The sequence below is a fragment of the Camelina sativa genome, chromosome 1 (genome assembly GCF_030686135.1).
Source record: "Camelina sativa cultivar CO46 ecotype springtype chromosome 1, ASM3068613v1".
NCBI lineage: Eukaryota > Viridiplantae > Streptophyta > Magnoliopsida > Brassicales > Brassicaceae > Camelina > Camelina sativa.
The window spans coordinates 6351285-6372685 of record NC_141880.1 but is presented as its reverse complement, the minus strand read 5'-3'; the positions used below and the strand labels follow the sequence as shown (position 1 = coordinate 6372685).

The 21401-nt window shown below is 36.8% G+C and overlaps 8 protein-coding genes across 19 annotated transcripts; 2 read left to right on the top strand and 6 right to left on the bottom strand.

The window, feature by feature from the left end:
- Positions 1–31: 31 nt before the first annotated feature.
- Positions 32–4010, top strand: LOC104780122 (putative nuclear RNA export factor SDE5). Of its 11 annotated transcripts, none has more exons than XM_087506839.1 (12): positions 32–454; positions 1046–1608; positions 1719–1744; positions 2234–2299; positions 2398–2471; positions 2566–2810; positions 2903–2985; positions 3099–3155; positions 3248–3315; positions 3421–3542; positions 3621–3682; positions 3778–4010. In XM_087506839.1, exons 2-12 carry the CDS (start codon positions 1053–1055, stop codon positions 3895–3897), a joined length of 1479 nt encoding a protein of 492 aa, XP_087362965.1. In that variant the 5' UTR covers positions 32–454; positions 1046–1052; the 3' UTR covers positions 3898–4010. The 11 variants fall into 11 exon arrangements, with proteins under 11 accessions (XP_087362965.1, XP_010502892.2, XP_087362971.1 ...); XM_010504590.3 differs by having other exon boundaries at positions 2234–2302; XM_019246465.2 differs by having other exon boundaries at positions 50–454; positions 1043–1608; positions 2234–2302.
- Positions 3961–7482, bottom strand: LOC104780142 (choline transporter protein 1). Its single transcript, XM_010504617.3, has 10 exons — positions 7128–7482; positions 6422–6780; positions 6186–6331; positions 5900–6083; positions 5739–5812; positions 5523–5636; positions 5080–5439; positions 4728–4988; positions 4408–4635; positions 3961–4312 (listed from the first exon to the last, which is right to left on the bottom strand). The coding sequence occupies exons 1-10, from the start codon at positions 7310–7312 to the stop codon at positions 4121–4123; spliced, it is 2103 nt and encodes a 700-aa protein (XP_010502919.2). The 5' UTR covers positions 7313–7482; the 3' UTR covers positions 3961–4120.
- Positions 7483–8331: 849 nt separating this feature from the next.
- Positions 8332–9734, bottom strand: LOC104780112 (expansin-A12). Its single transcript, XM_010504580.3, has 3 exons — positions 9510–9734; positions 9108–9417; positions 8332–8922 (listed from the first exon to the last, which is right to left on the bottom strand). The coding sequence occupies exons 1-3, from the start codon at positions 9634–9636 to the stop codon at positions 8607–8609; spliced, it is 753 nt and encodes a 250-aa protein (XP_010502882.3). The 5' UTR covers positions 9637–9734; the 3' UTR covers positions 8332–8606.
- Positions 9735–10732: 998 nt separating this feature from the next.
- On the bottom strand, positions 10733–16038 carry LOC104780103 (thioredoxin M4, chloroplastic). Of its 2 annotated transcripts, XM_087506813.1 has the most exons (3): positions 15927–16038; positions 11669–12035; positions 10733–11211 (listed from the first exon to the last, which is right to left on the bottom strand). In XM_087506813.1, exons 2-3 carry the CDS (start codon positions 11931–11933, stop codon positions 10892–10894), a joined length of 585 nt encoding a protein of 194 aa, XP_087362939.1. In that variant the 5' UTR covers positions 11934–12035; positions 15927–16038; the 3' UTR covers positions 10733–10891. The 2 variants fall into 2 exon arrangements, with proteins under 2 accessions (XP_087362939.1, XP_010502872.1); XM_010504570.2 differs by lacking the exon at positions 15927–16038 and having other exon boundaries at positions 11669–12097.
- On the bottom strand, positions 12279–12940 carry LOC104780094 (uncharacterized). The gene has a single exon (XM_010504559.3). The coding sequence runs from the start codon at positions 12887–12889 to the stop codon at positions 12437–12439; it is 453 nt and encodes a 150-aa protein (XP_010502861.1). The 5' UTR covers positions 12890–12940; the 3' UTR covers positions 12279–12436.
- Positions 13164–17088, bottom strand: LOC104780079 (putative ubiquitin-conjugating enzyme E2 25). Its single transcript, XM_010504549.3, has 8 exons — positions 16557–17088; positions 16356–16455; positions 15360–15515; positions 14639–15256; positions 14483–14546; positions 14255–14394; positions 13831–14145; positions 13164–13679 (listed from the first exon to the last, which is right to left on the bottom strand). Exons 2-8 carry the CDS (start codon positions 16422–16424, stop codon positions 13344–13346), a joined length of 1698 nt encoding a protein of 565 aa, XP_010502851.2. The 5' UTR covers positions 16425–16455; positions 16557–17088; the 3' UTR covers positions 13164–13343.
- Positions 17089–19263: 2175 nt separating this feature from the next.
- On the top strand, positions 19264–19972 carry LOC109133388 (metallothionein-like protein 3). Its single transcript, XM_019246455.2, has 3 exons — positions 19264–19385; positions 19559–19606; positions 19697–19972. The coding sequence occupies exons 1-3, from the start codon at positions 19336–19338 to the stop codon at positions 19806–19808; spliced, it is 210 nt and encodes a 69-aa protein (XP_019102000.1). The 5' UTR covers positions 19264–19335; the 3' UTR covers positions 19809–19972.
- A 43-nt stretch (positions 19973–20015) lies between these two features.
- Positions 20016–21353, bottom strand: LOC104780073 (cytochrome c oxidase copper chaperone 1). Its single transcript, XM_019246452.2, has 2 exons — positions 21217–21353; positions 20016–20451 (listed from the first exon to the last, which is right to left on the bottom strand). The coding sequence occupies exon 2, from the start codon at positions 20448–20450 to the stop codon at positions 20223–20225; it is 228 nt and encodes a 75-aa protein (XP_019101997.2). The 5' UTR covers position 20451; positions 21217–21353; the 3' UTR covers positions 20016–20222.
- Positions 21354–21401: the final 48 nt, after the last annotated feature.

Here is a 21401-nt window from a genome sequence, read left to right as displayed (position 1 = left end):
ACAATAAATGAAACTTGATGAATAGTCTTTCAAGTTTCAAAAATCACACTTTTTTTTTTTTTTTTTGGTTTCTCTCTTCAAAAGCATGTAAAAATTTCTCAATCAAAACATTTGCACATGTAAGTAATGTGGATCTATCGACTCAAAAATTGGGGAAATTGGGCTCTTTCGATTTTCAAAAAAATTGTCACTTTTTCTTATAAGCGAGTGAGTTGGAGGAAAAGCAAAAGGTTCTTGCTTTTTTTTGCTTTCACTTCTCCTCTCATGCACCCAAAGGCATCTCCGTACTTAAAAAACTATTTTTTTTTTCCTGATTCTCTCTTTTTCTCGTCTTCTTCGTCTCCTTCTCGGGTCGATTTCACACAAGTTCCGATCTTTTTCGAAAGCAAATACCTTATTTTAGATTCTCGATTAACATAACCCTCTCTGTACGGCTCCGGCTACATCGATTTCGGTAAGCGAACTCTTACTCACTCACACTCTCCGTTTTACATTTTTTCTATTTGCATTGCTGATTATTAGAAACGAGGTTAAATTTCTATGGCGTAATGCGGTTTCGAAACGAGTTCGAGTTGGCTCTTTTTGAGAGATTCTTTCTTCTTTATTGGTGATTCCTCGCTTTGATTATGGGCTTCCCTAATTGTGCTTTTGATTATGCCTATTTTCGTCTGCTATGTCACTGTGCCATTGGTTTGCTTCACTTGCATTACATTATAATTTAGAAAAAGATCATTGATTGGCTTGCTTAGAGGTAAATTAAGCAGGTTCCATTAATCCACTTAGGTCGGAGATATAATAATGCCTACCAGGTGTTTGTTGCGATGCACTTTTTTGTAGCACATTGAATTTTTTAAACCAAATCTATCGTCTTTTTCTTAACATGATTACAAGCCATGTTCTCCTTTAGTGTCCTAGTCAGTGATGGTTATTAGGAAGATGGATGAAACTTGTTATTTGCAGCTTCGAATGCATAACATTTTTCTTGTTATGTATAGCTACTACTGTTGTTAACTGAGCCATTTGTTTTTGCACTGTGAATTAGTAGGAGAGAAATGTCAATGGTTGCAAGCTCTTCGCACAGTGATCCTGATTCAAGAGGTTTGCTAGTGCTTCTTGAAGCTTTTAGTTCTCGTTTTTCTCTTGATGACATTACTACTGCGTACTACCAAGCAAGCCAGAATGTCAATGTGGCTGGTGAGATTCTCTTTGCAATGACTGAAAAGACGCCTCAAAGTGACCAAGTTGAAATGGAGAAAGCAACCTCAAAGCCTACTCAGGTCTATGTTCCTAAGGAAGTTCGACGACAAGAAGACAGCAAAGCCAAAGTATGGAGGCCGAAGAAAACTTCTATATCTGGGGGCACTATTTCAAGTTTTATCGGTAAGGAGTATGCTACAACCAGGCCTATATCAAATGCTCCCCGAAAAACAACTAAGCCAATGAAGATAGACTCGAGGGATATTCCAGAAACTGAGATATGGAGTGAAGAAATGCCAAAAAGTAACGAGGCAAAGATAAGCAGGGCTCCAACTGATCTTGAGGAATTTATTGTTAAGATGCTTGGAGAGGGTTTTCAAGCTAGCCCAGATGTCATTCACCAGGTTCTTGGTAAGCGTTCTCTAGCTTTTTTTATGTATGCTCGACATTTTTTTCTTCTTTAAACTGGTGTTGGTGACCCTAGCTGCTAAACTTAATCTGCTTTTCCACCAAACTATCAGGCGTATGCGGATATGATGTGGAGAAGGTAAGCCGATTCCCTTAGCTCTGAAAAGTAATGTATTTTTATTACTTTAAGCGTTTTGCTTTTGCCTCCACTATCTTCTTTCTCTAAATATCATAATATCTTGTATCATTTCTTGGCTGAATTATATTATATTTTCCCATACCTTGAGCTCATCAAGATGACCATTAACTTAATTATGACCTGTGTGACCTTTATAGTCGCATCACTCTTTATTTGAGCTACTTTATCTATTTAGTTACAATTATACCCTTGAGCGACTTTGACGATCCTTTTCTCTGTCTTGGTACTATGGCTGACTAAAGTTTGAGATAAAGTTGACTTTGCAATTGCATACCCACGGTCGCCACTAATTTTTGATCACTTGATTGTTAGTGGTATTTCTTAGCTCTTGGCATATGTCTCTTGTGAGTATTTCATAGATCCTGCCTTTGGATCTTTTGCTGGATCTTCTTTTTAGGCATCCACACTATATTCTTTATTACATTGCAGAGTACGGAGAAACTGCTTGACTTGTCTGATACCAAGAAGTATGCTGATGGTGGAATTTCCAATGAAGTTGTGAGCTTTTGCTATGACTTTCAGTTTGGTCTTTGTTATAGAATAATGTCTTCTTCTAAGTCTGACTCTGTTGGTTTGATCCCCTCTTCTTAAAGATGCCAAAAGTTGATCCACAAAGACGGGGATCTACATCCTGCAACCAAGTGGAACTGCAAGATTTTTGTCAGAGGCACGCTTTTTCTAGTCAATCTCTGTATCAAACCCTTCCCTTGGGAATCCTTTTGATATTTTTCCTATTCAAATTGCTTTTTGTTATGATGCAGTGACGGTGCAAGAACCTTTTCTGGTTCACAGGAAGGAGGCATTGACAAAACTGGTCTTGAAAAGGAGGTTTTAAAAGCTTTGTTCTCAGGTGCGGAAAGATATGAGGAGGAAGAACCAAAATTAACTCGAAGATTTGGAGAAAGGAGAGCAAGAGTTACTGGTCGTCCTGTTTTTAAACCTCTGGAAGACCCTTTTCAAGAGAGAGTAGTTGCTATGAAACGATCGTCACATACATCTAAAGAAGGTAACTTTGTCATCGTCTTACATGTACGTTTATTTGAGTTTATTCTCTCGTTTCTCAAGAGTTTCTCAACTATCAATTTTCTCCTTTGATAGATGAAGATGATGATAATGAATTTAAGGCTCATCGTAAAGCAGTACATGAGTATTGGAATCAGATGAAAGAATATTACGGAGCTGTAAGCCTTTGAGATGATAAGGATTCAGTTTCCTAATACCCTGCTATGTATATTCAATGTATGACTGCCATGATGTGATGGTTGCATAACTAAAACCTTGTCCTCTTTGGCAGGCTGCAGAAGCATTCTCCAAAGGAGAACCTGAGCGAGCACGCAGACTCGTGGAGAAGGTACAATTTGGAAAGTAATTTTTTGGTCCAAAGTGATCAATGTCTTTCATGTGTTCTATATAACAACTATCGATGTCTTCTACAATACATAGGGACACTTTTTCGGACAAAAAGCTCGAGAAGCGGATGACAAATCTGTAGCAAAGATGATTGAAGTCAAGTCTGTTAATTTCTAAGTCCATTTATTATCAGTCGTTTAATGTCATTTTCTGCTGTATACTCAATTGGCAAGAATAGTTGATAAAATTTAAAACCATGCTTGTAGGGAAGATGATGGTTCGACTTTCAAGGAAGACGAGGTAGTGACAGTGAATGTGAACGAACACCAAGCAAAGGAAGCTCTTCGTCTTCTCAAGCGCCAACTTATTTACTTCTCTGGCATTTCATGTAAGGTTTTAAATCCCTCTCTTTAAACAGAAACAAAACTAGTTTGTTTGATGAGTTTGTATTCTATTTCTGATTTAGCTTTCAAGTACCTCAGAGTCACATTGGGTGACAAGAACGAAGATTTCAAAAGCAAACGAAAGGTACTACTTTTACTCATCTGTTTGCATCTGTTTAGAACTGTCTTCATCTCTGAAAAAAAAACTTGAAGTTGCTTCTATTTATGTTGTTTTCTTAGCATATTGTAAAGCTGCTGGAGGGAGAATCTATTGGTTGGACTGAAGAAGATAATGGCCTTGTGATGATGATTCGTGTTGACGAGATTGACCCCAAGAAATTGACTTTTGCCAAGAAATAATAAGGATCAAATTCTTTGCTTCATTCTATAGATGTCTAAATTGTAACCAAACAGAGAGGCATCTTGCAAAAATTATGATTTTTGGTTTGAGAATCGAAGAATTATCAAAGCCATCTGACATTACAATATTTTTATAATGTTTTAGAGATAAAATATTCCATTTTCAAAACCATATAAACCGGCCAACCAAAGAAAAAAACAAAACTTATACAGTATGGATCAATCAGTGGGTAAGTCTCTGAACCTCTTCCTCCTGATTGCTATCTAAAGTTTCAAGCAGAAGAGGTGGCGCATGCTGAGCATTCCCTTGATTATCCTCTGAGTCTTGACAAAAGGAGAGAATGATCGTGTCTATCGACATCTCAACCACCGCAAAGAAAAGTGTCGCCACAATATACCCCAAAGCCCAACATGCCTGTGCAAAAGAGTCACGAGCAAACCTATTCAAGCTCAAAAAACATCTGTCTCCGTATTTACAATCGAGTTTAGAGGGTAAGGAAAAGGTTTTACCAAAACAGGTAATAGCGGGGATGAGACTTTGTTGTGAGAAGTCCTATACTTGTGTGAATCCAACATCAAGAATCCAAAGAGAGCACTGAAGAGACTCACACAAAGCTTTCCTAGAAACAATATAACATCTCCTATCACATTAACTTTCCCTATCCTCAGAATGTTGCTCATGATCAACTCTGTCGCAATTGCAGACGATTTGCAGAAGCTTTCGCCTGTTATAGCAATCTGAAAAGACACCGAGAGACAGACACTTTATCAAGAAATGGTTGAAAGAAATGGGCGCTTCGTTTTGCTAAAAGGAGGAGAGTTTCTATTACCATTATGTAGGCATTACGGTTAACTGATTTGATGGTCCACTCCACGCTTTTGAGACAGCCACGTGAAGTGTAATGAGCCATTCTCCAAAACCAGTGATCAGGTGTGGCCCCGCTTACTTTTGTTCTACGACGAATTGCTTCGAGAATGAATCGAACAGACTCCACAAAAGAGACAATGAGTGAACCAAGAGCCACAGATCCTAGGTTGTAGCGTGCAAGCCGCTTCATTGAGGCGAAAACAGGAAGAAACGGTATCTCTGGCTGCATTGTTCAGCCATAAAACCCCAATCAAGACATACTAATAACTAATAATCGAAAGTTTCTTGTATTTTGCTCAGAAATGTTAGCTTACCGATGCTTCCCCTTGAGCCCAATAATATGAGGCAACAGAGCCAGCAATCACAGTGGCGGAAGATGCAATGAAAAACTGCGTGGCCCAATAGCAACCAAACAGGTGGAAGAATATAGCAATAGTGATATGGGGAGTGTAACGTATGCTGTAACCGCAGCAACGGTCACAATTCACTTTCTTTAACACGAGATCATACGCACAGCAGTTAGTGTTGTTGCAGTTGTTCTGAACAACTTGACCAGAACTGAACAGATGGAGAGCCGCTGATATCCAGAACATATAGAATATCGCAAGCATTGCGAACGGTAAGGCCGGGAATATAATCAGCGCTTGAACTTCTCCAATTACCTTAGCAGCTACCTGGATTTCACAAGTACACAACACATTGACCTCTCTAGCAAAATCCAAACTAGCATCAAAATTACTAAGAAAGTAATACTCGCCTTGAGGACTGATGTTGCCATTAGAATCCGGCGGATGATGGCGATTGAAGTGAGGATAGCAACAATTGAGATAAAAGTCATCAGAATGGCAATTCCACGGACATGAGTCAGCTCCTAGGAACAAGCAAACGCAAATAAGCTTGGAAAATAATGGGACTAATGGTCTCATAATATAGGGAATTAGAAGGCAGCGTAACGCAGAAGTGTTAAACTTACTCGACCATACACATGAAAGTATGGGTCATGCTCACCAATGATAGGTGTTACAGCATCATTTCCTATCCATCCAGCTACAAAGGATACAAAGCTGAATAAGCATATATGAATTGAAACACAGAGATAGAGACAGAGAAGGGAAGTTTGATTTCTTAACCAACCTTTTAAGTAGTAGAATATTGTTACTGATATTAAGAGCATGTTGAAAAGGACCACAGTTATCCATGGCATGGCGGCAACAAAATGTCGAATTAGAAGCAGCCAAATAATGGATAGAAACAGTGGGACAAGGCCTCCACAAACGATCAATACTGGCCATGACTTCCCAATGTCAGCTACATAACGCTGCGATTGCACACACCAACAAAAGCTTAGAAGCATTCTTCAAACTCATCATTTTTACAAGGAAATTGTTTACATGTTAATAGAGATGAGGATCATTCTAACCTTTAGAACTGAGGCTCGAGAATTCATTGACCTTCGAATCGATTTGTCTATGATCATGTCCTCTTGAATATTCACACCACCCATCTGCTGCCAGTGGCGCAAGGATGAATTTGAAGCACGAGCAATATATTGGCAGCTCCAATAAACTAACCAGTTAAAGAACAAATCTTGTTACACATGAGTAATAGAAAGTAAATAAAGACTAGTCTTTGTACATATAAAAGATGAACTCTTACCATTCACACTAGGGAAGATTACAGGGTAACAAGGACCCTGAAGCTGAAGAGAGGAATTCCTCATTTCCGGAGTAAGAAATTCAAAGTAATCGTAATTCCTGTCGATCCAATCATTCATCTTGAGACGAATCTCGCCATCAGGATAATCACAGACCCAGTTGAGAGTATCATCAGAGGGTGCAGGGCAATCCAAGAGACAAACAGTTCTGGCATTAGCCAATTTGAGTTCCCCATCTTTCAAACCACTTTCATAAACTTGGTTAGGGTTCACCCAATATCTAAGCTCAAGTTGAGTAAGGTCACGGTGACGATGCTTGCTACCACACACATTCCCTTCATAGTCCAATCCATATGTGAGTCTGCAAGAACAGTTCATATATGACATCACCACTAACGATTTTGATTTACAGAACGCAACTGGATAATGAATAAGGTTTAAGCTTTTCACAATCAGGATTATGAATCTCTTTTCTAAAGAACACCAAGAAGAAGAAGAAAAATCTCTACTTTACTCTACAAATAGTACTATAAAGGTACAACCTTTGGCATAATAAAAAAAGGTGTAATAAGCCAAGACTAGCAAAACATAGAGGAAGAATTGAAAATCCCATTTGAGGTTTTAGGAGGAAATAGACGAACAAAAACAAAAAGACTAGGCTTTTAAATTGTCCAAAGAGGTATATTGAAAAATCCATCAAATCTTTACCTTAATGGGTTACCTTGGTTAAAACCAAAGCTGGAATTGACAATCATTGAGACCCAAAAGGCAATGAAGATGACGAGAAACGTAATATCTCTACACTTTCTATTGTGCTTGATGATCCCATCATTTGCAACACTCCCATCACTTGAAGTATATCTTCCAATCACAGCTCCCAAAGGTCCTCTCATCTTTGGCCACAGCTCTGTTTCTTCAGAAACCCTCAAGTCCAAAAAAAAAAAAGGGAATTTTGGAGAGAACACAGAGAGAAACCTTTACTAAAGAAGACTAAAAGAGTGTCTTCTCTCTCTTTCTCTGTGTTCCATTGTTCAAGAAAAGAGTGTGAAACCAGTAGGAGGGTATTTATGTCATTTACTAGTTGTGTTATTAAAAAAGTGATTTTTTTTTTCTTTTTGGTAAAAGATAAAATTAAATGGTTTCTGTTCAATCTATCATCCGTGGAACATGAAAAAGAATCCATGTCTGGTGGTTCTGATGGGCTTTGTGATTTTTTGACCATTTTTAATAAGAGTTGGTTCCTTAATTAACCCATTTTTAAAAATCTTTGTTCTTCCTGTGCTTTTGTATTAGATTTAAAAACAAGCTTTTTTGTTCTTATTCTCACTGTGAGATCTGCAACTGTATAACGCCATCCACTTCATTAAAAAATAACAATGATTCCACTTTTTTCTTTGTTATATTATTTAATTAAAAAAAAGGACCAGAGTTATGGTGTAGATATTGATGACAAAAAGAAAAAAGCTTTGTGATAGTATTACAAATTATTAAAAGCTTACATCAGTCTGGTGTGGTGATACATAACTAAATGGGGTGTGAAACCTTCATGGTTGTGAGGAAAATATTGTAGTTCTATTTTTTATTAACCTCATAACAAATTCTTGCAAATTGGTTCAATTTTTTTATTAATCTCATCACTTTCTATATTAAATTATGTAGTATATTTATTTTGTATTTGAAAAATCAACCCTTGGAGAATAGAGGAAAAGGTAGCAGAAAAGACTGAAAAGCATGGGCCAGCAGCACCTTGTTTTTTTCAATTTTTATATATTATTGCTCTGGATTTCGTATATTTTTTATATTTCTTTTAAATCTTTCTGTAAGAAAGAATAATTTCACTGACAAAAAAAAAAAAAAAGGTGCGAATTATTTCAGGTTACGAATTAGCTTTGATAATTCTGTTGACAAATGATTAAATGAACTTATAAATATGTTATTTCCATTAATATAGACTTAGCAAAACTCTATTAACTTTCGAGAATGCTTCATACATACATAAATGAGAAAACCACTTGGTTAAATAAAATTTTAATTGATTAAGCAAGATTGAAATTATTTAGCAAGAAAAATAAAAACAAAAGAACATTGCCCAATCAAAACAAGGACAAGTTCATAAATAAGCAAATAGCTGAAATAAGCCTCATGCGTAAAACAATGAAATGTTGTTGTTTAACCAGAGCACTATATTCAGACAAACTGGCGTCCTCGAGAAGAGAAGGTTTGTCCAAACCACCAAGAAGAAGGGACAACGTTCAAAAACGTCAAAGTTTTGCGGTCAATAAGAGTTACTCTGAAGGAGAGTCTTTGTCCCCGGAGATCGCCGGAGCTCTGCCAGTTAGCACCCCAATTACGGGTCATCTGAAGCCAAGTTTTTCCGTTTGAGCCCCTTACCGCTACCGCTCTCACCGAGCCGCCACCGCCAACGTTTGAGATCATTACCATATTGAAGTTACCTTGCCCTCTCATAGTAAACCTAACGCCTCCTCTTCTTTTGCATCCCACCCTATAAGGTTTTAAAGATTTAATCATTACGAGCTCTTTAAGGTTTGAGCAAAATAAGAGTATTGCGTTAGCGTTTATATACAAGTTTAGGATTATTAGTTATACTACACATTTTGATATTTTAATACAAACACAGCATTAGTAATTAACTCTTATAGCACTGGAAATTTTGAATACGCGCGTTACCGGCGATAGAAGACGGGAACAATGCCTTCATTGCCGCGACGGGCAATGCGGAAGAAGGCGGGCGAGGACATGTCAAAGTGATGGCGAGGGAGATTGCACCAACCATTATTGTTGTTCGACGGACAAAAGTTTGTAGCCGTCACCGTCACGGCAGCTCCTCGGAGACACCACTTAGGATCTGCCGGAAAGTCGCACCTCACCTGGTAGCACCCACCACATGACTCACCGCTTTTGAATAGCGCACCGCTTAGCGCCGCTGTGTGGGCTCCAAATCCGGCGTGGTACGGATTGTCATACCCACAAGCTCCTCCTATAAAATTGTTTTACAAAATTGTATTTAATATACAAAAACTTAAGTAACACAAAAAAAAAAAGTATATAAAACTAGAGTTTTTTTGTTACCAAGTGAAGCAGGGCTATCATTAACACCATAATACGTTGCATGAGCCCTTATCCAACCGTTAGAACACATCCCCACACTTAACGTACCAACCAAGAGAATAACCGCTACCAAATATTTTCCCTTCATCTCCAAAAATTGTTTAGATAAGGATATATCTAATTCTTGATGAAACAAAGAGGTTCGAAAAGCTTTGAACTCACAATTGATTGCTTGAAGAAGAAGGAATACATTTAGACTCGTTTTATAAGGATCAAAAATAAGTGTTAACGCGTTTTGTCGGTGATTATTACGACTTATTTCACTTACATGCACCACAATCTCATATGCATGTGTTCGTTATCTTTCTTAGTTGGATCCTTATATTTTTTATTGCTCTTGAAAAATTCTCTAATAATTGAATAGATATAGGTCTAAACACAGGGAACATAGTTTCCTATAGTTGAAATATTAAAACACTTTAATGTCAATATGTCATATATAGTTGATTTTGCTTATTTTGGTGAAGTACTGTAGTTTGAAAAATGTTAGTACTGATGATATCTCCATAAAACCATAATATACTATACGTCTAAATCAAATTATACAAGACAATGGTATTTTTAGCTCTATATTTGGGTTATAGATGGAAGTGCCTTGTAATCTGACTGTAACTAACATTTGGTTCGGATATTTCATAGAAGAGGAGGAAAATGTGTTATATAATGAAGATGATGGGAACAGTTGACAAACGTTTTTGATATCTAGCTATATATTTAGTTCAGAATTTCGTATCTTAATTATTAAGGCGTATAAAAAGTTGAGATCTAGCTATATATTTCAAATTATACGTTCTAGTCTATTGATGTATTTAATGCGAGTTCACGTAAAACTCTTTGTGGATGATGACCTGTGTGTAATTCGAGATTAGATGTGGGCATCCAATTAAATTTATTCAGAAAGGAAACGCGTTGTTTGATTACCGTATACATGGCACAAAGGATACACGGTTATAATTGGATTAGAAATCGTGATGCAACACAAACACATAAATATAAGATTACATAGACCCTGCGTGGTATTAATATATGTCCTATGCAGTACACAGAATGAAACAGTACGGAAGCCTACATTACTCAAAACATATATGTATGTATAGATTGTACGGTGAATTATATAGGCTTATTAGGAAGAACAATGGCATGTGCTTCAACGTGAAGTTGTGCTTCTCATTGGCGTCGGTGGATTTTTATTTTTTCTTTTTTCTTTTTTTGATTAAATCAGACAAAGTGGACTACGAACGGTAACATAATAGTGAAAAACCTCAAAAGACTTTACAGAGATTATACAACAGAGAAGATAAGGTAAAGTGGTTTTGAGTGACACAATAGAATCAAATTTTGTTTCACTCGACCAAGAATCTTTGTATAGTTTTCTCCAATGTCTCCCTAGGGACAGCTCCGATGATACTGTCTTTCTTCTCACCGTCTTTGAAGATGATTACTGTCGGAACACTCCGTATCCCGTAACGGTTCGCAGTGTTTGGGCTCTCGTCGGTATTGATTTTGTAGAATTTGAACTTCCCTGCGAAATCCTTGGCCAGTTGGTCAACTATAGGGTGAATCATACGGCACGGTCCACACCACGGCGCCCAAAATTCGACCAGAACAGGGACATCTGATTCGAGAACCTGTGTTTGCCATTCTGAATCAGACAGGTTTGGTACTGCAACCATCCAACAAACAAGTTATAGATCCATGAATGATACCAAATCAGAGACTGCGAAATTGTATATAGAGCATATCAATTCCAATACTGCATTGTACTTGAGTCCTCCTCAAACGAGATCAACCAAAATAATGTTCTAAGGTTCAGATCTACGAGTTCTAGTTTCAGAATCCAAACATCTAGTCCCCCTATGTATCATAGTTTCAGAGAATATAACAGACCAAGGATTAACCAAAACACTCCGAGTTCTAGAATCTCTATGAATACAGTGACAATGTTCCTAAGAAGAATCCAATGTTTCATAAGAATTTGAGTTACAAAACTTGTAGGCTCCTTAGTCTCGCAATTCCTAAAATTTAGGAAACTTATCAACCTCAGATTCACCATGAATGAACTTATTATATACCATACAGCTTCTCTATGAAGTTAAAAAAGGCTGTGTGTATATGTATACCTTCGACGGCGGCAGTGGTGTCCTGAGCCTCGCAGGCGATTCTTCCACCGCGAGCGAATCTGGATCTACGATTCGCACCCAGCAGACTCGCTGACTGAGTCACCAAACTCCGCGAAGCCTTCAAACCTTTGAATTCCAGAACCCTGACGGGAGAAATCCGGCGTCCAGAAACCGAAGGAACAGCTGAGGCAGATGAAATCGAAGAAGACGCGATCGGAAGAGAGAACACGCGGGTCACGGTGACGGAATCGAGCAGAGACGCCATTGAAGCAGAGCGAGAGCGAGTGGTAGAGAAGTTTTTGGCAGATACGGGTAGGTTGATAATTTTTGAATGACTCTCTGACTGACTACAGAGTCCACACAGAGGCTATTTTATCCTCGCCACGTCATTCATTCGCCTCTAATAATATAACGACGCCGTTTTAGAGGACTCCGCTAAAGTCTATTTTTATACCGACCATCAAATCCGATTTCGGTTAGGCAGCACTCTACCAATCCGGGTTTAGCTGTTATCAGAATCACGATTGTAAAAAACAGAGATAGTGCCAAAGTTGGGTGAGAGAAGAGCAGTGGTAGAGCTAAAGTTTTGGAAATACGAATTGTTCATCAATTTGATAACCAAAATCACAAATTTTATTATAAAAATGGAATGTGAGAAAAAAAAAATAACAAGAAGAAATGCTCTCATTTTAGAACCAATTAATCTCAAAGCAAGAACAGAAGCATTTTGCCAAGAACGAAAGAGGCTTTTTTATTACTAAACTACTTCTACTTCTTCTTTCCTGTGTACTTGGGCTCCTCCTCTTCCTCTTCATCTTCATCAATATCTTCAAACTCTTCATCGTCGTCGTCGATATCCACGTCATCAATCTCATCCTCATCAAAATCTGTCTCCTCTTCTTCTTCCGTATCGACGTCCTCGTTCTTGTTCACCACTCGCTTTCCATGAGCCGCCTCCATTTTCCCTATTCTCTCCGAAACGTCCTCCTGCTGAACAACGCCGACACGGAAACCGGTTTGCGTTACCGGAAATGTTTTAGGGAAAACCGGGTATTGGCTAGCCGGCTTCTGGTTTTTTAAGCGAAGCAGAGACCGAATGGCCGGTCCATTGTTCTGCACTGTCTCTGTGAGATTGGCCGTACGTACCCGGAGGAGTAGATTCACCGCTGATTTACCGTCTCGTATGAGTGATCTCGCCGCCGATGATGAAACTGAAGCCATGTTTGATCGCTGTGTGTGTGACTGATGATGTCTTGCTTAGTTAGAGACGGCTAATATACAGAGAGATGAAGGGTTTAGGGTTTTTAGTAGGAGATGACACGTGGATGTCCACGTGTACTTTTACTTCTCCCCGGTTCTTTAGAACATAAGTTTAGATTATCAGTTGAAAGTACAACAACACTTCGGTAAAGTAAATCAGATTCTCTCATCTTTTGTCGTGATTACGAATTACAAAGCTCAGAAGTCAAAAATCCAAACCTTCTAACTCAGGAAATTGGGGGATAAAAAATCTAACTGATCAAAGCAACTGTACATATGAGAGAGTGACTTCTCAGTTCTCAAGAGTCTTAAGTTAAGAGAAAAATTAAAAAAGAGAATCAATGACTGTAAGAAAGGGAGAAACTAAGTCGCCAGAAACTAAGGGAAAAAAAAAAGAAGAAGAGAGGAGCCGAGCTCAACTAGAAGAAACTCTGTTTCTCTTGGAGCTTGATCTGGTACTGTTGCTACTCTCAGCAACGTCGTTGTTAGTCTCAGGGGCTTTATCTTCTCCTTCCTCTTCTAGACCAAGGACACCTAGAAGAATAAACTCCTTTAACAGCACTGTCTCCACAAAGGTAGCCACATCTTTTCTAAACTTCTCAGAGCTGCTTGCGCTACTCTCTTCCACACCTTGAGCCCCCTTCACCAGAGTTGTTCCCCCCGGTCGAGCTCCGTTTCTATAAGCATTACATGCCTTCAGAAAGTCGTGAGCACAGCTGAAGAAATGTCCATACACAAAGTCTTCAAAGTACTGCGTATTCAAAAACCCACCCGAACAAATCAATCTCAAGTTCTTTAACAACAACAAAAAAACAACACAAACCAATCTCAAGTTTTTTAGTTAAATGTCTAAAAGCTTTTCTTGTAGAGACAATGTAATAGGATGATGTGCTTTTTGTTACCTTGGGTGGTCTCCTCATGGTGTAAACCATAGTTTTTAAACACAGTATGAATGTGTTTTCGCTGTAACTTTCAGAAGCCTTCTCTCCCGATGCAGAACCCGCTGATCTCTCGTAGCCAGGCTCGTTGAAGTAAGGTTTTTGATTTAAAATTAGACCTTGGATCGAGACAAGAACCTGCAACATTGTGGAAGTGTTGGGGATCCATTTCTCCCTCGGGTTATTACCTTGCCAAGTGCCGAGAAGACTAAGACACACTTTCCCACAATTGTACAGATTCGGGTTGATTCTCAGCCCACCAGAATGGTAATGAACAATCTTGTAAAACCAAACGGAATTTCACATATCAACAGAGAGAAACCTTTAGGAGAAAAAAAAAAAAAAAAAAAAAAAAAAAACTCAATATGAGAAACTTCAGTTGACTTACCGGTGGCGTATTAGGGTATGTATCCGGGAAGAAGATATCAAAAAAGTACAGACCATCATGGTAGGGAGTTCCTTGGGCTCCGATAATCACCGCCCTTAAAAGATCCATCCTAGATTCATAAGCTCTGACAAATATCATCTCTGTTGCAAGAACAAATAAATAAAAAAGAATGTAAGAATGTTGCTAATAGCAACCAATGGGAATTGATGTATAAGACAGCGTGTATACCTGGCAAATCACTCCCAAGAATTCTCCACTCGTCTTGGATCCTTTTCGCCCACTCCTTTGAATGCTGATTAGACAAGGAAAATAGTTAAATCCTGAATAAACAAAAGAAACATTCCAGAATAATGATTAAACTAATAACGATCATCTGGTCGCAACCTGCTTTGAGGTTGTTCCCTTAGTAGCATAGTGGTGGTCTGAACAATCTTCGACGACGTCAAATCTTTTGAAAAACAAATAAAGCCCAAGAAAATCCTCCATATTTCTCTTAACTCTGGAAGAATCCGGAGGTGCAACAGTCTCATCCACTCTCTGGCGACCAGCATAACCTTTAAAACCGGATGTATCTACTGGTACTGGATGTGGCTGAGGCTGATAAGTAGTGGAAAAATATGTTTTAGAGGTTGGTGCCTTGGTGATCTGTGGCAATGCATAAGCAGAGTTTGGTACGACTCCGTTAGACTGGTGCGGTAAAGCGGATTGAGATTGGATTCCACCTCCTGTTGTTGCCTTCTTGGAGCTGCTACCACTTGAGTTCGCTGATTCCTGGTCAGCTGAATTTGGAAACCAATCCATGGACACCTCGACACCAGTTGGCACATCCTTACCATCAAAAAGGTCTTGATACATGGAGTAACTATCCGGCTCCTCCTCCATTTCATAAGTATATTGGTCATCATAGTCGTAGTCGTCTTCATAAATCAAAGAATCCGGGTCAAGCAAACTATTTGATACTGGAGACGATCCAGGGTAATCATAAGCATCGCTAGGAGACCCCTAGAATAATAAAAAAAAAAAAAAAAAAACATGACCTTTTAGGATAAGTACACTCATCATCAAGAAAAGAAAAAGAAGAAGAAGGGAAAATTCAAACACATACCGCATCATAATCATAATCATCTTGCTCATCGTAAGAAAGGGAATCAGACTCTATAGCCTTCCCTTTATTCTTATTGTCCACATTGCTGCCGCCATTAACAACACCACCGTTTTGCATATCGTATTGCTCCACATCAATCACTTCTGGAGCTTCAGCCTGCAAGAATCATAACCCCACGCAAAAATCCAGAGTAAGACAAACAAAAGTATCCAAAATTGAATAGCAAAACCACCACCAAACGAAACGACGCAAAAAGTAAGAGAAAACAAAAAACATTAGTTCGATTCTAGAAAGAATTCAGAACAGAAGAAAAAAACACAACAAAAGAAACAGAGGAATATACAACAAACGAGCAATAGACACTTAAAAACTATGCATACACAAGAGAAAACGCCAACAGAGAAGAAGAAGAAGAAGAAGAAGAAGAAGAAGAAGAAGAAGAAGAAGAAGAAGAAGAAGAAGAAGAAGAAGAAGAAGAAGAAGAAGAAGAAGAAGAAAGGAAATTGTCACAAACCATAGACATACTTGTGATATCATAACATTACAACTTAAACAGAGACAGAACACGAACAGTCAATTACAGTTTCTAGTGTGATCAGAAACATGAAAACGTTTAAAACTGATCACAGAGCCACCGATCACAAAAAAAAAAAAATCAATCGAACAATAAAGAAAAAAACCGACAAGCAATGATATAATGCACAGTGAGCCAACACAAAAAAACAAAGAACCCTAAAAAAAAAAAAAAATCACACATCATTGACATCAACGAAACGAATGTACACACTAACTAAAACCCCATAAATCAACAAAAACACGGATAATAAACCGAGATTGATGATGATCGCACTTACAATTAAACAATTCCGCATATCAATTACGAGAATTAGATTAAAAATAAATACATAAAAAAGATCAGTCAATTTTGGGTAAACAGTGAAACAGATTGAACCCTAACAATAAATCAATCAATTCCAATTTGGTAATAGCATTAACCTTTGTAGGCGTTAGAGTTCTGGAAGCAACGACATGATGAGAAGCGATCTCCACTACGTTTGGCTCCATTGAGAACGATCCTCCCGAGAACTCAAAAGAACTGATAAATAAGAGAATTGTCTTCGTAACTAAGAGAAGACGAAATCGATCAAGGAAACAAATTTAAAAAAAAAAAAAAAAAGTGTTTTTGGGTTTATTCACCTTCGCGCCGTATTATATACCAAAAACACACACAGTGAGAGAGATTGCACAAAGCCTCTCTTCTCTCTTAAAAAAAAAAAAATCAAAGTTCCCTTCTCTCTCTTTCTACTTAATCTCTATCTCTTAAATAAAAATTAAAAACCTAATTAAAGTCCGATGATTTTTTATTGGTTTATGAAAATTTCCAATTTATGCGTTTTTTTTTTTTTTTTTAATATTCCACAAGTCAATACGGAAAGTCTTCGCAGACTGGGCCCAGTGTTTTGAATCGACGGTTCAGATCGTGTTTTTATATAAATCAATCAACGGTGATAACGATGGTACTATCATAGTCTGCTGCTGTAGAGAAAACAAACCCGAGCTTACACAACACGGTAGGTGGACTTCGACCAAGGCTATGATTTTTCAGCCGTTGGATCTAAGAATCTGGGTAGATCTAACGGTTCTGAACTATGTTATCGTAACTAAACGAATCATAGCCAAATCTAATGAGAAGAAGATATTATTGAATTAATTTTTTCATTATGATTGTTTTTTTTAAAACAGCAATTTTTCTTTTTATTTAAAAGAAGTACAGTACGATGAACCTGAGTATAGATAGTCTCAATTAATTGATTTTGTTTTTTTTTACACAAGAAGAGCAGTAAATGATCATCAATGTATTGCTATTATTAGATGAAGTTTGTTTAGATGTTAAAAAAAAGAGAGAGATATAAAGTTTTAATACAGTAAGTATTGAGAAAATGTATTAAATTTATTTATATTATACAAATGTATTAAATTTATTTATATTATACAAATGTATTAAATTTATTTATATTATACAAATGTATTAAATTACTTTTATATTTATATTAAATAACACATATAAATGTATTAAATTTAATACAGTAAGTTTGTTTAGATGTATTAAAATTGACAAATGTAGATGTCGTTTTTATTGATATTACCATCCTTTTTTGTATTAGATCATATAATAACACCTACATTTTATATTTTTTTGGTTGAAAACAAATTGACCAAGAAAAAAAGAGAGATCTGTGCTAGTCTTATTTTGGGCCTCTATAGATTATTTTCTCTTATTTCCACTATTAATATTCGAATATTAACGAACAGCTGCTAGGGAGGCCCATTTGTAAGAGCCCATAAATTTTGGACGATGTAAAGAAACAGTGGCATTTATTTTATTAATCACAAAAAAAAAACATGAGATTTTTATTTTATCAATCACAGGCTTCCTAATCTAGCTGAGGATATGAAATTGATGGTTTATTTTTGAAAATAAAAAAAGTTAGACCAAAAGAAAGATTGTTCTATCTACCATTGAATATAGTAGTGAGCCACTAAGCCACTAATTTATGAAAAACAGTTAATTTACAAACTAAAGAATCCCAAATTAATAAAAGTTGAAACTTGTAAGTGACACAAACCCACTACTCACTCTGTCTCATAAATATTGATGTTTAGAAGTTTTTACACATTTTAAAAAAACAATGATTACTGAGTTTAAATATATTTCTTTCTTTGGCTAAAGAGATATTATTTAATTTTAAACCAATAACAATTCAAAATTTTTAAATATTTTCAATGATTATTTCTTGAAGTTTACAAAATATCAATCTTTGTGGGACAAAAAAATATCCCAAAACATCAATCTTTAGGAGTATTTTTGTTTCCTTAGTAAACATATTTTATTCGCAAAACGACAAACCTTTGTGGCTCATTATTCTTGAACATATGTGTCCTATTGTGAAAATCAGACATTCAGACAATGTACACAAGGTACAGTGGGCGTGCGCAGTTCAGTTTCTTTTGTACTTTGATAATGTGTGTATTAAGTCTTATGTGTCTTTTGTCCAAAAAAAAAAAAAGGCTTATGTGTCCATAAAACTATTACTTTCCATTTTCATTTCAATCATACTATCCTATAACAACTATGATTAAGAGTCAATATACTTGCATGGGAAAAATGTTGGAATTTGCTACTACCTATAATTTTAAATGGTAAATCGTTTGCGATCACAATCAAACAACGAAATATGAAGTTATATTTTAGACTGTATTCTAGTTTTGATATAGAATTTTGGTTAAATATTAGTAGCTCTCCCATGAAATATAGTATTTGAACTTACATTAGATAAATAGACTAATATTCTTCTAATGATTATCTTTTTTTTGGATCAACTAATATTCTTCTAATGATTGTAATTGATTGTTAGTACTATATTGAGAAAAAAAATAAGTTTAGTCAGTAGACAGTAGTCATATTTGGTAAAAAAAGATATAGAGCACTACATTCAAACCATATCCTTTTGGAATCTTTGAGAAATCATTAGTTTTGCAAAGTTAAAAAAATTTACGCCGAATATCCTAAGTACTACATTTAAAGATTAATGTTTTTCCAACGGGAAAAAAAAGATCTTGTCTAAAAGTAAAAAACTACTAGTATAACACTTAAATCTTCACCCACCCTTCACGTGTACGCCACAGTGTGTTTGTTAAACCATAAAAATAAAGTTGTAATGAATTACGAGAAATCAATAATTGGAGGAATCACGAATATAGTGGGGGAAAAAAAGGAGTAAATTGGACACGAGAGGTTGGCAACGAAAGGCTTAACCCAAAAAGATTCGGTTGTCACATAAGCTGTAGAGATTCGCCACTCTCTGTCCTTCTATAAATTAGAGTGCCATTGAAGTTTGATCACAAAACAAGAAGAAGAACTCAATCACTACATAACTCAAACAAACCCCTTCAAGCTTTTTTCAAAATCTCAATCATGTCTACCAACTGCGGAAGCTGCGACTGTGCTGACAAGACCCAGTGCGTGTAAGTCTCCTCTGTTTTTTGTTTCATGAGAAAGCCTATTTCTGATTCATTGTTAAGATCCATATTTGTTGGGCTACTCTCTTTTTTTTTGGATCTTGATGCTTTCTCGATCTATGACTGCAACTATGATCTTTGTCTTGATTGATCTATGCTTTCTATTTCTGTGACTGCAGGAAGAAGGGTTCCAGCTACACCTTCGACATCGTCGAGACTCAGGAGAGGTAATAATAAGATGATTGTTATGGTGATGATGATGATGATGATGATACAAAGATATCATGATGATATAACAAAACTGATATTGTTTGCAGCTACAAGGAGGCCATGATCATGGACGTTGGTGCAGAGGAGAACGACGCAAATTGCAAGTGCAAGTGCGGATCCACCTGCAGCTGCACCAACTGCACTTGCTGCCCCAATTAAATAAAGTTCATCTTTATCAAAATGTAATATGAATAAAATATGATGTGAGTTCATATACTGAGCTCATATCACTCTCTTATGACTCTTGTATGGTGTGAATGTGATGTAATGTAATGGGTTATGGCCCCCTTATCCACCAATATATCATATTTCTATTGGTAGCATCTTCTTTCCCTTACCTATCAATCAAGCTACACACTTGCAAGATAATTAAAATATATGGTTTCTTTGAACTTTTATTTTCAATCACAACAAAATGGGATTTTGTATCCAACCAAATGCGTACATAATAATCTCATGGAGAATTAACCTCCGGTTTTATATCCTAAACCCATTTCGGGCGATGAACAAATCTACGTTGCTCATTCTGTTTGATCCATCAAACTACGTATTTAAAAAAAGAAAAAAAAAGCTTCAGATGTTGAAACCTTCTGCGCGGAGACACATTTTATGAGCTTCAATCCATTTTGTGCAAGCCGATTCACCATACTCAACGATGCACTCATCTCTCAGCCTCTTGGTATCAGGGCAAGCACAGCATATTTTCTTCTTTGGTTTCGTTTCTACTGAGGCAGCAGGCTTGGTTGGCTCTGAAACGGGTGGAGGAGGATTCAAGCCGTTTTGTGCTGGTTGGTCACTCATCCTGTCATAATAATGCAGACAACAAGGAAGAACATGGTCAAAATATGAACATGATAATGATGAACAAATGGCCTTTAACATTAACATAAGTTACATAAGCTAGATTCTCCTCCACACATCCTATTTGGTATTCACAAGCAAACTCTATCATTCAACTGTTCAAGACACGCTCGTAAAAGATCAAAATCAAGTCCTTAAATTACAAAGACTCATTATCAAACACAAAGAAAGATCGTAAATTACAAGTTTGGTTCTCAAAACCAAGCTTAATAAAGAGTTAACAAGCGTATAAAACTCCATTAAAACCTCGGATTTGGTAAGAAATCGGAAACAAAGACATTTTATTGAGAACCTCTTCTCATCACAAATCAATGGCTTGAAAATACCAAGAGTGGTTTTAGAAATTCAAGATTTTTTTCTATCAATTTCTAAAATGCACAATAAACCCATTTCAAAAATTGGATAATGTAATTGGTTATTCTAATTCTAGACACGAGGTCGCTGATAAACAAATCTGATAAACCCTAAGAGAAACATCACACGAATCCCAAAACCCTGAACCTTCAAATCACGAAATCTCATTCATAAAGATAAAAACAACAAGACCAAACTCATAAAACACAATTCGGTAACAATCCAATTCAACGAGCAAAGCAAGCCGAACTAAATCCGAAGATTGAAGTGAAAATGCTTCATCTTTCCTTTGCAGCATCTTACAATTCTTGACACAAGAATTTCTCAAAAAGAGGGGAAAAAAAAAAGTAACCTTTGAAAATGGATTCACAGAGGAAGAAGAATCGAAGAGCAGAGAACCGGTGAAAATGTCGGCGACAGGTATGAAATGAAAGAAGAACACTTGGCTTCTGGCTTGAACAAGAAGGCGAATTCCAAAGTTAAAGCCACTAAATAAGAATTTTTTTGATTTTGAGTGTTCCAGACACAAGGATCTAA

Excerpts from the sequence above, each read along its gene's own strand:
- LOC104780122 (XM_010504590.3), top strand. The coding sequence starts at position 1,053 with ATGTCAATGGTTGCAAGCTCTTCGCACAGTGATCCTGATTCAAGAGGT. Across the intron at positions 1,609-1,718 it reads TGTCATTCACCAGGTTCTTG|GCGTATGCGGATATGATGTG; the intron begins GTAAGCGTTCTC and ends CCAAACTATCAG. Across the intron at positions 2,472-2,565 it reads CTGCAAGATTTTTGTCAGAG|TGACGGTGCAAGAACCTTTT; the intron begins GCACGCTTTTTC and ends GTTATGATGCAG.
- LOC104780142 (XM_010504617.3), bottom strand. The coding sequence starts at position 7,312 with ATGAGAGGACCTTTGGGAGCTGTGATTGGAAGATATACTTCAAGTGAT. Across the intron at positions 6,084-6,185 it reads CTCGAGCCTCAGTTCTAAAG|CGTTATGTAGCTGACATTGG; the intron begins GTTAGAATGATC and ends GTGCAATCGCAG. Across the intron at positions 4,636-4,727 it reads ACCGTAATGCCTACATAATG|ATTGCTATAACAGGCGAAAG; the intron begins GTAATAGAAACT and ends GTGTCTTTTCAG.
- LOC104780112 (XM_010504580.3), bottom strand. The coding sequence starts at position 9,636 with ATGAAGGGAAAATATTTGGTAGCGGTTATTCTCTTGGTTGGTACGTTA. Across the intron at positions 9,418-9,509 it reads TGATAGCCCTGCTTCACTTG|GAGGAGCTTGTGGGTATGAC; the intron begins GTAACAAAAAAA and ends ACAATTTTATAG. Across the intron at positions 8,923-9,107 it reads GTTCCCGTCTTCTATCGCCG|GGTGGGATGCAAAAGAAGAG; the intron begins GTAACGCGCGTA and ends AAAACCTTATAG.
- LOC104780103 (XM_087506813.1), bottom strand. The coding sequence starts at position 11,933 with ATGGCGTCTCTGCTCGATTCCGTCACCGTGACCCGCGTGTTCTCTCTT. Across the intron at positions 11,212-11,668 it reads CACCACTGCCGCCGTCGAAG|TACCAAACCTGTCTGATTCA; the intron begins GTATACATATAC and ends GGATGGTTGCAG.
- LOC104780094 (XM_010504559.3), bottom strand. The coding sequence starts at position 12,889 with ATGGCTTCAGTTTCATCATCGGCGGCGAGATCACTCATACGAGACGGT.
- LOC104780079 (XM_010504549.3), bottom strand. The coding sequence starts at position 16,424 with ATGGAGCCAAACGTAGTGGAGATCGCTTCTCATCATGTCGTTGCTTCC. Across the intron at positions 15,257-15,359 it reads ATGATTATGATTATGATGCG|GGGTCTCCTAGCGATGCTTA; the intron begins GTATGTGTTTGA and ends TTATTATTCTAG. Across the intron at positions 14,547-14,638 it reads AGGGAACAACCTCAAAGCAG|CATTCAAAGGAGTGGGCGAA; the intron begins GTTGCGACCAGA and ends TTGTCTAATCAG.
- LOC109133388 (XM_019246455.2), top strand. The coding sequence starts at position 19,336 with ATGTCTACCAACTGCGGAAGCTGCGACTGTGCTGACAAGACCCAGTGC. Across the intron at positions 19,386-19,558 it reads GCTGACAAGACCCAGTGCGT|GAAGAAGGGTTCCAGCTACA; the intron begins GTAAGTCTCCTC and ends CTGTGACTGCAG. Across the intron at positions 19,607-19,696 it reads ATCGTCGAGACTCAGGAGAG|CTACAAGGAGGCCATGATCA; the intron begins GTAATAATAAGA and ends TATTGTTTGCAG.
- LOC104780073 (XM_019246452.2), bottom strand. The coding sequence starts at position 20,450 with ATGAGTGACCAACCAGCACAAAACGGCTTGAATCCTCCTCCACCCGTT.